At 42.6% G+C, this 12,120-nt stretch overlaps 1 protein-coding gene across 1 annotated transcript; it reads right to left on the reverse strand.

The window, feature by feature from the left end:
• Window positions 1-3,251: 3,251 nt before the first annotated feature.
• On the reverse strand, window positions 3,252-11,827 carry LOC114923127 (vomeronasal type-2 receptor 26-like). The gene is made up of 5 exons (XM_029285665.1): window positions 11,561-11,827; window positions 8,650-8,865; window positions 6,566-6,642; window positions 4,699-4,808; window positions 3,252-4,147 (listed from the first exon to the last, which is right to left on the reverse strand). Exons 1-5 carry the CDS (start codon window positions 11,825-11,827, stop codon window positions 3,252-3,254), a joined length of 1,566 nt encoding a protein of 521 aa, XP_029141498.1.
• Window positions 11,828-12,120: the final 293 nt, after the last annotated feature.

Here is a 12,120-nt window from a genome sequence, read left to right on the forward strand (position 1 = left end):
GACCATTGCCCAAAATACCACCAAGGGTGGCCAACTACTTAAGGAGGCCTGGCTATCCGACGGACACTAGATCAATCGCCACATAGACCTACTGCCTGCTTATCAGTCATTAAGGGAGTGGGAGGAACAACGTAACAATCTGTGACAAAGGCAACAAGCGCCTACTATGCAGGATCGGAATGGCTGGCCTGTGCGACAAAGAACTACAACTGCCGAAAGGAAGGAATCCCCAGTGCATCCTGTGCAAGAACTAAGGAGGGGGGCCAGCTGGGTTTTTATAAAACCTTTTTGCTTTAGGTCTCCACTGCCGTGTGCAAAAAACCCCAACAAAACACGGTTCAATCAATCAGTCAATTTCAATTTCTCGTGGGAAAAAAACAGATCTTGCAAGGTTGCAATTGATTGATTGAACTTTTTAGTCCCACCCAGTCTGCCGTTACCACCGCAGCCACGCCCACCCAATGGGCCACGCCCACCCAATGGGCCACACCCACCCGGCACCCGACGATGCATAAGTGGGTTTTGGGTTGGAGTTTGGGCACTCGGTCTCTAAAAGGTTCGCCATCACTATCCTATGAGGTGAAAGCAGGAGCTATATTGTCAAAAAAAGGTGTGGTTTGCACCAAGATCTTCCATTGGCCAACATCTTGATTTTGATCTCTTTCCAAGTTTCCAGCAGACCCTTTGGGAAAAATAGTCCCATCAGTTCCAATATTTCTGGAATTAATTATTTCTAGTAACATGTGCAAGTCAGGCAAACCTTTTGACAAGTGATTTGAGCCACAAAAGCAATTTGAACAGTGTAACCAAGAGGCTATGTAAGTCAATATAGACTATGGAGGGCCAGGTCTACTTTGGAGAACCAGCAAGGAATGGGGCTACAATGTGTAAGGGTCTAAAAAAACAAAGCTTCCTTAACAGAGAGGCAGAATAGAGACTTCTGGGAATAAGTAGAAAACTGTAATGTTTAAAGTGGATAACAGTTAGAACAGAAATTAAGGCTAGAAATCGGGATTTAAAGAATAAAATAATTAGAACAGTGACTAAAAGACTTGTGCCTTTCCAGTTTCTGGAAAGATGAAAACAGAAAATATTTTTGTATAGATTCTTTAAAAAAGTCTCAGAAAGGGGTTTTTTGTAACTTCTTGCTGCTGACCAGTGCTGATTCAAAGACAAGATGTAGGTTCATTCCTTTTCTGGATCATGTTCCTTTCTCTGTTCAGTCCCTGCCTCCTTCCAGATATATGGAAAACTATCATCCAAGATTTGCGAAGGTGGCCCAGGAAGGAGAACCTATGTGCTGCTATGACTGTCTTCCTTGCATAGAAAGAAACATCTCCATCCAGGAAGGTGTCTGAGACCAGAGTTTCTAAGGAGATTCTCAATCCTCCATATCATAATTATCCCAAAGGTGCTTTTCCAAAAGGCAACTGGACTTTGAAAAAACACCTTTGGGCCTAAGACCAGAGGAAACTGGCAGAGCTTGGGAAAGACCATTCAGCAGACATTTCCCTTTAAAGGGATTTTGACTGGCAAGTCTAAGCTTGATTCTCATTCAATTTTAAATAATATTCATTATTTATTCCATAGTTTGATCATCTAGAAAGATGACAGTGAGGGAAAGCTTGAATAGAACACACTGGAAGTTTTTAGAAGAGATTGGAAAACCATTTGTTTGGAATGGTATAGGGCAGACATGTCAAACAAAAGGCTTGGGGGCCAGATGCGGCCTGCGAAGTGGTTTCATGTGGCCCGCGAAGCCATCCTGGAAACAGTGAGGGAACGTCCCCCACTGCCTTGGCCCTGGCCAGCCGGGAGCCAATGTACAATTTTGTGGTGGCCATCTATGCTAAAATGCATTCAGTCTTAGCTCCACAAGGCCGTCTGGAAAAAGCGAGGAACCAGCCCCTGCTGCGTTGGCCCCACCCCCTGGGTGCATGCTGGGGAGGTGTCACCCTTTGTGAGGAATGAAGAAATGCATCATTGCCTGGAAGTGGCCAGCAAATGGCCCTCGCCTACTTCACATATCCGGCTTGATGGGCTCTGCCCTGGTCTTACCCCTTTCTGCCAAAGACCCTCAGATCTGTCCCACTCTTGCCCAGGCCCCCACAGGCACCCTTGACACGAATGATGTAGAGCTGGCAACTCCCACCCAGTAGGCCACACCCACTCTATCCATGCCCACCCAGTAGGCCGCACCCACCCTGGCCACACACCCCCGCCCCCCGAGGGCAACTGAAATGCTGATGCGGCCCTCAATGAAATTGAGTTTGACACCCCTGGTATAGGGTTTCCTGCCAGAGCAGGAGGTTAGACTAGAAAATCCAAGGTCCCTTCCAACTCTGTTATTCTGTTAAAAGGGAATCCATCAGCTATGGACTTATGTCATCTGGAAGAGGAGATCTCTTGGTGTTTAGCATATCCATCCACCTTTCAGTTTTTGAAATGTATCACTGTGAATAATGAGCATGTTCAGGGTTACAGTGCAGAACAAGTTTGAGTGTGGAGAGTCAGATGTTCCCTGAGGATGGGTTCCAGCATGAGTCCAAAAGGTTGGAAGAATAAACCTCTGATCCCAGTGACTGACTCATCTTGGATCCTGTAAGTTTGAGTGTGCTTAGAAGAAGATTAACTAAGTCTTAATCCACAAGATGTAAAACACATTTTAACATAAAGCTAATATTTAATGGCAATTCCATTTGTAAAGAATTGGAGACAGGAGATAATTTTGTTAGACATATTCTTTGGAATTATATACCTATGAAATAGAATTTTCTTATTACCAAGAGGCTAGTCTTTCAAAATTAAAAGGATAAATTTAAGGAACCAAATCTTTAATGAATTAATCACCAGATATTATCTGCATGTTATGAATAGGTTACAAACTTAGATTATGTAGCGATGATTACAATGAAATATAGTCATCTTTATTTAAATAGTTATCATTTCTTATACTGTATATTTATAAATAATATTTCTACATGACTTATAAATATACAAACATAATTTTGGTTCTTTTACTGCTTTTTTATTTCACTTTCCTTTCCTTTTATATTATTCATATATAATATGGTTTTGGTTTAAAAACAAAAGGGAAAATGTTTATTAGAAATGATGATCCATTACATTTATCCATCACTATGATTTCTATTGAGACTACCTAGTGGGGCTGATATTATATTTATTACTGTACTTTGCCATTACTAAATATTATTCTGGAAAAAGAGATATCTATAAAGTCATTCTATATTTTATTTCAACATCATTTGTTCTTTTGTATTGAGTTCTGGTTTGATCACAATGATGTAGCACTTGGGGATGAAGATGCAGCCCAGCAGACCAGCACTCGAAGCTAAGATGGAGAAGACCTGCACAGCCACCATGTATTTCCCCTTAGTGCTTAAGTAAGCCGGCACAAAGGACACCCAAACACTGCAGAAGACCAGCATGCTAAAGGTGATCAGCTTGGCTTCATTAAAAGCTCCAGGTAGATTCCTGGCCAAGAAAGCCACCGTGAAGCAGATAGTGGCCAGAAAGCCCATGTACCCGAGGGCAGAATAGAACATGGTGACACTACCTTCATTGCATTGTATGATGATCTCTCTAGGTTGGGAGTGCATGTCCATGTCAGGAAAGGGAGAAAAGATGCTCAACCAGATGCTGCAGATGACAACTTGGAGACCAGAGCAGGAAAGAATGATGGAGTTGGCAAAGCTCTTCCCCAGCCATCTCTGCATTTTATTCCCTGGTTTTGTGGCCAAGAAGGCAAATACCACTGTGATAGTTTTGGCCAAGATTGAAGAAATGGCAATTGAGAAGATGATACTGAAAACTGTTTGTCGGAGAAGGCATGTCACTCTCCTTGGATGGCCTATGAAGAAGAAGGTAGTCAAGATGGAAAGCAGGAGGGAGACCAGGAGGATGTAGGAGAGGTCCCGGTTGTTGGCCTTGACAATTGGTGTTTCCAGGAATTTAATGAAGATTCCCAAAACAAAGCCTGTGGTTAAAGAGAGGAACAAGGCAATGGAAGTCAGGATAATCCCCAGGTTTTCCTTAAAAGAAAGGTAGTTTATGATTTTGGGAATACAGTGATCCCGATTGCTGTTTGGATGTTGATCTTCTGGACATTTGGTACATTGTTCTGCATCTGAAAAAGAGCAAGAGTAGAATCTACTGTCCTTCAATGAAATCCATTATGTGTGTGAAACTGTTTTTGTTGGGAATGATTTTGCATGGATAACATCAGTATGAAGGGCAATGGAATAAAGTACTGTACTTCTGTCAGCAGAAGTAAAAAAAACAACCACACTACTTTTTCTGTGGAGCAAACAAAGGTAGGAAGAGCTGCTCTTCAGGATGAGTTGGATATAGAGTGATGGTTGCAATAGTAACAAATATCTGTAGCTCAGGTGTAGGATGAGGATGAAGGTCACAAGACCCTCACTCGACACATCCACACCTGAAGCCCTTATAAACAGATGAACACCGACAATGAAATCCCCTAAACTCTGCTGCAGATGTTACCTAGCCTGGTAACAAAACCTTTGGAAACCAACCCACAAGATCGGAGAATGAACCTTCACCCTTATCCTAGACCCGAGCTACAGATATTTTCCACTATTGCAAAGCCAAGTCTTTCAAAATGCACTTTCATGGGCCAATCCTGAAAGCCTGCCCCTTTCTCCTGCTATCACCCACCTTCCTTGGTGGAGATGGTTCCTTCTGCACAAGGATGACAGTTGTAGCAACAGATGGGCTTCCCTTCCTGAGCCACCTTCATGAATCCCTGAGGACAGCTTTCCACACACCTGGAAGGAGGCAGGGGCTGAATAGAAGGAGGAAAAGTACACTGAAAATTAGCTTATTTTGGAAAAAAAGCAAAGGAAAAGGATTTGGGGAATCTTCAGTTCAATATTTTTATTAATTAATAATATCTAGAAAATGAGTTATTGTATTTCCAAAAGGAGGTAAAAGTGGAAAGGTTTGGGAATCTCCAGTTCAAGGCTTAGCTTTGCTAAATTTGAACCCTAAATTTAAAGCCTCAAACTCATCAACCCTCTTGTTGTTTTCCTATTTATTTTCTCTTGTCATTTTTCCCCACAGTACAAATTTACTTTAAATTCTCAATTTGCATACTCGAGGGAAATTTGGATAGATTTTCTGCTTTGGTGAAATGAATCATGTTGCCTCATGATTTAATATTAGTTTCCTTGCAGATCACTGATAAACAACTAACTGGAATAGTTAAGGAACATATTTCTCCTAGACAACTGAACATCTAACCAAAGTTGATGTTGCCTGCTTTGGAAAACAGATGACATCCCCACATGGTGACCAGTGTGAGGATTGTATTTGCCAAGCACCAGAAAGGAAAAGAGTTGACAACTATTTAAGAATGGATTTTAAAATTGAATTAGCAGAGATGGTGAGACTAACTGCTTTGATTAAAGACAATGGACCAGATAGCTTTATAAGAGACTGGACTTTCTACATGTTAAATACAGTAACTGACGGTTAACAGAGAGATTTGAAGATTATTGTAATGTTTGGGCTAACCTGTTGACTTTTTTAAAATTATCTTTTACCTATATATTATAATCAGATATTGGGTTCACTTGAATATCAGATAAAGATCCCCTCACCTGGAATATTTGTTTATTTATTATAGTATTTATGTTAAACAGGGATGGGAAAGCTTATAACTATTTGTAGATTCATTGTGTAAAGGAGGGGAGAATTTATCAGTTTTTTTTCAACATCCAGCTGGAATGGATTCTTTATGTTTAATGTTAAATAGACTTGGACTAGAAGACCTCCAAGGTCCCTTCCAACTCTGCTATTCTATTCTATTCTATTCTATTCTATTCTATTCTATTCTATTCTGTTCTGTTCTGTTCTGTTCTGTTCTGTTCTGTTCTGTTCTGTTCTATTCTATTCTAAATTTAATTTATTTTTGGGTCATATTTTTCCCTTTTTGTACACAATTCTTTACATTTATTTTTTTGTTTTGTTGTTGTTAGTGTTAGATGTATGTTTTTCTGTTTTTCCATTTTGCATTTTATTGATAAAATAAATATATATAAAATAGCAAAACAGAGATGAATTCCCAAGCCTGTCCTTGCCTCCACAGTGCAATCCTCCTGGGAAGACTTTCAGAAAGAGCTGAAGTCTTTCCCCCCACCTTCTTCAACAGTTCCATCTTTGCAAGAGCTGTTTCCTTGATTGTAAACTTCACATCCAAGAATCCCGGTCTTTCTAGATCCCCAAACATCAATCTGCTGACAGACTTATTGGCTAAAATCATCCAGTTTATAATGGTAAGGTCTGCTACCAGCTCTCCTTTCTCATTCAAATACACCCCATTGATGCAATTATTATAAAATTGAGAAGTTTGAAGGAAAGAATGAAGCTGGAATAGAAGAGAAAATGGACAGTGTTACAAAGAACATAGAAATGTCTGCAACAAGGATCCTTACATTTGAACTGGACGAAGGAAATATACTGAGGAATGTAGAATTAAAATCATGTAAAATGCCCCAAGAAACTTTCAGTTCCTTTCAAAAACCAGTATGGTGAACAGATATCCTTTGCCTCTTCCCATTCATAATTCTTACTGCTGAGTTTCGAAAACCAATGGGAACTCTAGCAAAGGATACATGCAGGTGAGCTATTGAGGTCCAAATTTAAAACTCTAAAGAAAATAGGCACAAGAACACTGAAAAAAATCTGCCACTAAAGCCAAAATGAAATAAAATTTCCTTCAAAGAACCAATATTGTAAACAAGAAGTTTACAAATCAATGGGACAGAACATTATGACAAATAACTTTGCTTTCTTTGAGGATTTCTATGGGTGCCTTTGCTCTACTAGACTGCTATGATTATTAAATTCATTAAAGTGATAGATGGGTCATTTGACATGGAGAATACACCTCAGATATTCACCGTGAAAGATGATTTCTTTTACTAGTTAAGGTCACCTGCTTGCAATTTTATAGAACATTTTTTCACTCTTAATTCTTCTAAACTTCTTCCAAATCAAAGATTTGGCCTCAATCTATATACCTCCTTGACATTTCTCCATTTGCAGCTGCTTGAGGAGAATCTTTGATGACTTTGACTCTGTCTTATGCATTAGGACAGTGATGGCGAATCTTTTAGAGACCGAGTGCCCAAACTGCAACTCAAAATCCACTTATTTATCACCGGGTGCTGGGTGGACATGGCCCATTGGGTGGGCGTGGCTATGGTGGTCACAGCAGACTGAGTGGGCATGGCCAGGGTGGGCATGGCTACCTCGATGTTTGTGGGGAGGGATGCCTGTGGGGGCCGAGGAGGGTTGGGGGAGATCCAGGGGGTCTCTGGTGGTGATGGGCAGGAGGCTTGTCCTGTGGGGTGAGGTGAGGCGAGGCAGGGGGCAGGGGGCAGGGCAGAGGTGCCATAAACTTTCCCAGCTCCTGCATGGGCAATGCCTCTCCTGAGATAAGCCTGCGTGCACCTTCACACGTGGTCCAACAACGTGGAAGTACGAGCGTTTGGAGAGAAACTCCTCAAGAAGAAGAGTGCGCACATACTCCCCCACCCGGCCTGGGTTTTTGCAGCTCCAATCCTCTGCTCTCAAGGCACCAAACACCCTGCTTATGTTGAGACTGCAGCAGGTGGGCGGGACCGCTGGCCTAGCAACGGAGACATGGAAGCAGTAGGCCGGCCAATGCGTGCCAGCAGCAACAACAGTAGCTCCGTGCAGTGAAAGGGGCATCTGCAGTTTGGGCAGTGTCAATGGTGGCGGGGGAGTGGCTGCTTCCTGGAGGATGGGGACCAGAGTCAGTTGCAGCAGGCAGGGGATAATAAAAGCTTAAAATAAAAATAAAAGTCTAAAAAAGGCCGACACTTTCTGGCCGAGGGGGCACAGAAAGGATGGCATTTGTGGAAGGGGGGCTACAGCAACACCAGCTTGAAAATGCTGGAGGAGATGAGGTTTAGGCCATGCACTTAAAGGAGGGCAACCCCCACTGCACTTGGGTGGTTCTTCCCAAGAAGTTCCAGCACCACTTTGAGCCCCGCATTCTCACGGCCCACAGTGGTTTGTTGCCAAGGCCGTGTTGGTGGAGCCGGCACCCCCCAAACAGAGAAAGTGGGTGTCCCACCACCTCTGCTAGCAGCAGGAGCCTCCCAGTTCCTCTGCTCACTGTGATGGGGAAATAGTCCCGAAAGTATCGCCAGATGGCCCAGGCAGAGTGGCGCCCCCCCACGAAATGGCGTCTCCCAGTTCAGGTAGAGCCAGACCACATATCCCAGTGCCAGCAGCCAGCCGTCCCTGAGCAGCAGCACCAGGTAAAGCCCCAGGCAGCACTAGGCTACGACAGAGGCAGCGGGTGACCCTCTCCTCTGCCTCGCTAGCCCCCATGCAGCAGCAGCTGTGGCACTCTGAATGTGCTTAGGAGTCCACCGCTCTGATTGCTCCCACCCACAGACCGCCCCAACTGAGAGGAAGTGGTGGCTCCCTGCAGGGCTGGAGCAGTCGGGGTTTGGGAAAGCAGCCCCATGTGAAGCAAGGCAAGCCACTGCCTGCAAGAGCTAAGCCGGGTGCCATAGCTGCCTGCCCGCACTGCCTCGGGCTCCCTTCATGGCCATCGGCCTGCTGCCCTACACTGGCCATGACCACCGGCCAGCGCTGCCTCTCCTGCGACGTCCCCCGCAACTGGGACACAGCCAAGTTTGCCACCACCACCACCATTCCATCCTTGCCCAGCACCAGGAAGGAGAAGACCCACTGGAGGATGGTGGCCATTTGGAGGCGCCGCTGCAGCGGCAGGCGCAACGGGGTGAACCGCAACCACATGGCCAGCATGACAGGGTCAGGCTCCTACAGGTTGCCCGCCAAACGCAGCGGCAGATTATAACAGAGGGACAAGCTCCTCCTCCTCCTCTGTGAGATCCCATCCCATCCTGTAAGCGAGGCACGGCTGCACTGCTGTGGGGGGAGGGGGCACTTCCCTGACAGTGGCTCCAGGCTGGCTGGCCTTAGGCCAGTGATGGCAAACTTTTAGAGACCATGTGTCCTGGGGTGATGATGTGTGCCCACAGAGAGGGTTCCATGTGCCGCCTCTGGCCATAGGTTCGGCACCATTATATTAGGATATCAAACCATATAGTAGGGCTATATTACTATTATCTTTCTCATTTTTCCTGTTACTTATTTCTTTAGCATCTTATGACTATCACTTTGTTGTTTGTATCTTAAGATCTATCTATGTTGATTGCTTTTATTTGAATATCTTATGACTATCACTGAGTGTTGTATGTTATGCGTTATGGTGATTGTATTAAGATTATTTTCATGATTTTTCACTTTTTGCTTGTATGTACAGTGAGAACTTATGCACCAGAGACAAATTCCTTGTGTGTCCAATCACACTTGGCCAATAAAGCTATTCTATTTCTGTTGAGTCTTTAGAGCAGGGGAAGAAGAATCAAGTCAAGGAAGAACAATTTTGGGCAAATGCTGCCCTAGGGCAGAGGGGTACCCCATAAAATGAGGCATTAGACTGCCTAAGATACACAACACTTTTTGTTAGATTGTGTTGCCACTGTAATATTTTTGCCTGTAAAGAAAAAAGTCAAAGAAAAAAAAGGGGAGGCAAAAGAACTAAAAAGGTGTTAAGAAAGAATATATTGCAAAAGAAATGAGCCAAAGGAAACAAATGCAGCAGAGAGAGCAAGAAATAGAAAATGAATACCTGCCACGCCTTCAGCATTGTGGTTTCAAAGTTTTTGCCACCTTTGAATGTTGTCCTCTTGGATCTGGATCTCGATAAATAAGCTGCATTCAAGGCCCGTGCCACAGCCCAAATTGTGTTATAAATGAAATAGTTATCCAGAGTGAGGATCTGATCAATTTCCTCTTTCCTCATAGCCTCCAGTTCTTCTCTCCTTCTGCACCGTCGAAAATCTTTCACTGAAAAGGCATCCTTGGTGTAGGAACACAGGAAGGAGTTCCTTGCAAAGCGTCTCGCAGAAAAATATAACTTCCAAAACATACGATAATCCATCAGTTTAATGTTGCTCATCAGAAAGGAAAAAGTGCTATGGATGTATTGAAGGGGAAAGTCCTCTTCCATCAAATAAATTGTGAAGTCCCAGCGGATTGTGGTGAGCAGGACCTTTCCTCTAAGAGATTTAATAAAGGATTTATATATCATAATTAAAATATCAAACCCTGTTTTGATTGTAGTATAGTCTGCATTAAAAATAAAGATGTTCACTTTTCTCCAATTGTGGAATAATTCAAAATCTACAATCAGTCGAAGAGTTTTGGGAAAGGTTTGTGATAAAACTGGACAAATGCCATTCCTTATCAGCATGGAAGTCAATATCCTCATGAAACTTTGTCCATTCTCATTGTCTGGAGCAATCAGTCCAACCAAAGTCCATCTGAAATGGAGAAGCAGCTTGACCATTCCTGGATAGAGGATTCTTTCAGCAGGGAGCACTGAGTAGAAGAAAGGAAACTGAGTTTTGTCACTCAAAATCTGGGAAAAATAACTGTAACTGATCTGAAAAGTGGAAAAATAAGGAAGATGCTATTTTATTCAAGATCTGTAAATCCAAACACTTGGTCCTAATGAAGGAATTACTCTACTTGCTGCAATGAAGAAGTTTTGTAAGGACATCTCTGGTCATTCTACTCATTGATTATTTTTCTTCTCACTTCATTGAAGCATTTTGCTCTTAAGTATAGCCAAAACAGATGGCATTGTCTGGGACTATGCTAGGAAGGTGATGTGTCTGCTTGGATTCTTCTCTCTCACTAGATAGAATCTTCTTAATTAATTAATTAAGCAGTGCCTGCATTTTCTGTGTCACATGAGAAAAGCACATCTTTCTTCCCCTGTCCTTATCACTTTCTATAGAAGGACAATCGAGAGCATCCTGTCATATAGCATCACAGTCTGGTTTAGAAGCATCACTGCTTCAGAAAGGAAGGCAGTGCAGAGAGTGGTGAGGATGGCTGAAAAGATCATTGGCAGTTCCCTCCCTTCCATCCAGGATATAGCACATAAGTGTTGCTTGAACAGGGTCCACAAGAGTGTGTGGGACACTACACATTCTCTTCATGACTTGTTTTCCTTGTTACCTTCTGGGAGGAGGCTCCGTGGTATCTGACCAGAACATCCAGATTGAGTCACAGCTTTGTTCCATACAGTATTAACCTTGTGAAATCTAAAGCTTCCTCCTTCCATTATGTATTCAAGATGGACAGTGATTAATATTTATATGTTACTTATATGTAAGGGTGTAGGTCTATACATATGTTGTATATAGTATGTTTTAAATGTGTGTTATGTATGTGTACACTTGAGAGCAAGAAACTAAATTTCATTTTTAATGTATGTCGTTGTGCCCACAGGAAAAAAAATGTCAATAAAGGTAATCTAATCTAATGTAATTAATTAAATTTTAATTCATACAATTCTGATGATAAAACTTTGCTCTTCATTTTCAGCAGAGGATGCCTGATTGTAAGTTGACTAAAAATTGTCTTCTCAGCAAAGACACACCTGTGGGATTTTGTAGGTGCCCAACATGGTTGAAATCTGGTTGGAGATGCCAGTCTCGGCCCCTTCCAGAACAGCCACTATGTTTCTCTGCCTTCCACAGCTGTAGTTGGGTACATTGGCCTCCCCATCTGAGAGCAGGTCCAGCAAAGCCTCTGAAGTCATTTGTGCACTGAAATAATTTTCATAGATATTATAACCCAGGGTGATATTGAGGGAAGTATTGGGAATCTGGTTGATCTCTTGAATGGCAAAGATGAAGGATAGCATTTTCGAATACTCTGTATCTGTTATCCTGAAAGTGTGAGTGTATTAGAAATAACATGGAAATAACATTTTATTTACATTTTATTTTTAAATATTTTCAACCAGGCATACCTGGAAGTTTGGGGGCGTTTCATTATATATTCAGATGGATTGTTTCAAATCTCCAAACAAAGAACTGACATTTAACAAAGAGAAGGATGAGAGGGAACATGATAGCAGAATTCCAATATCTCAGGGGCTGCCACAAAGAAGAGGGAGTCAAGCTATTTTCCAAAGCGCCTGAAGGCAGGACAAGA

Source organism: Protobothrops mucrosquamatus, unplaced genomic scaffold (genome assembly GCF_001527695.2).
Source record: "Protobothrops mucrosquamatus isolate PMUCROS unplaced genomic scaffold, P.Mucros_1.0 scaffold2045, whole genome shotgun sequence".
NCBI lineage: Eukaryota > Metazoa > Chordata > Lepidosauria > Squamata > Viperidae > Protobothrops > Protobothrops mucrosquamatus.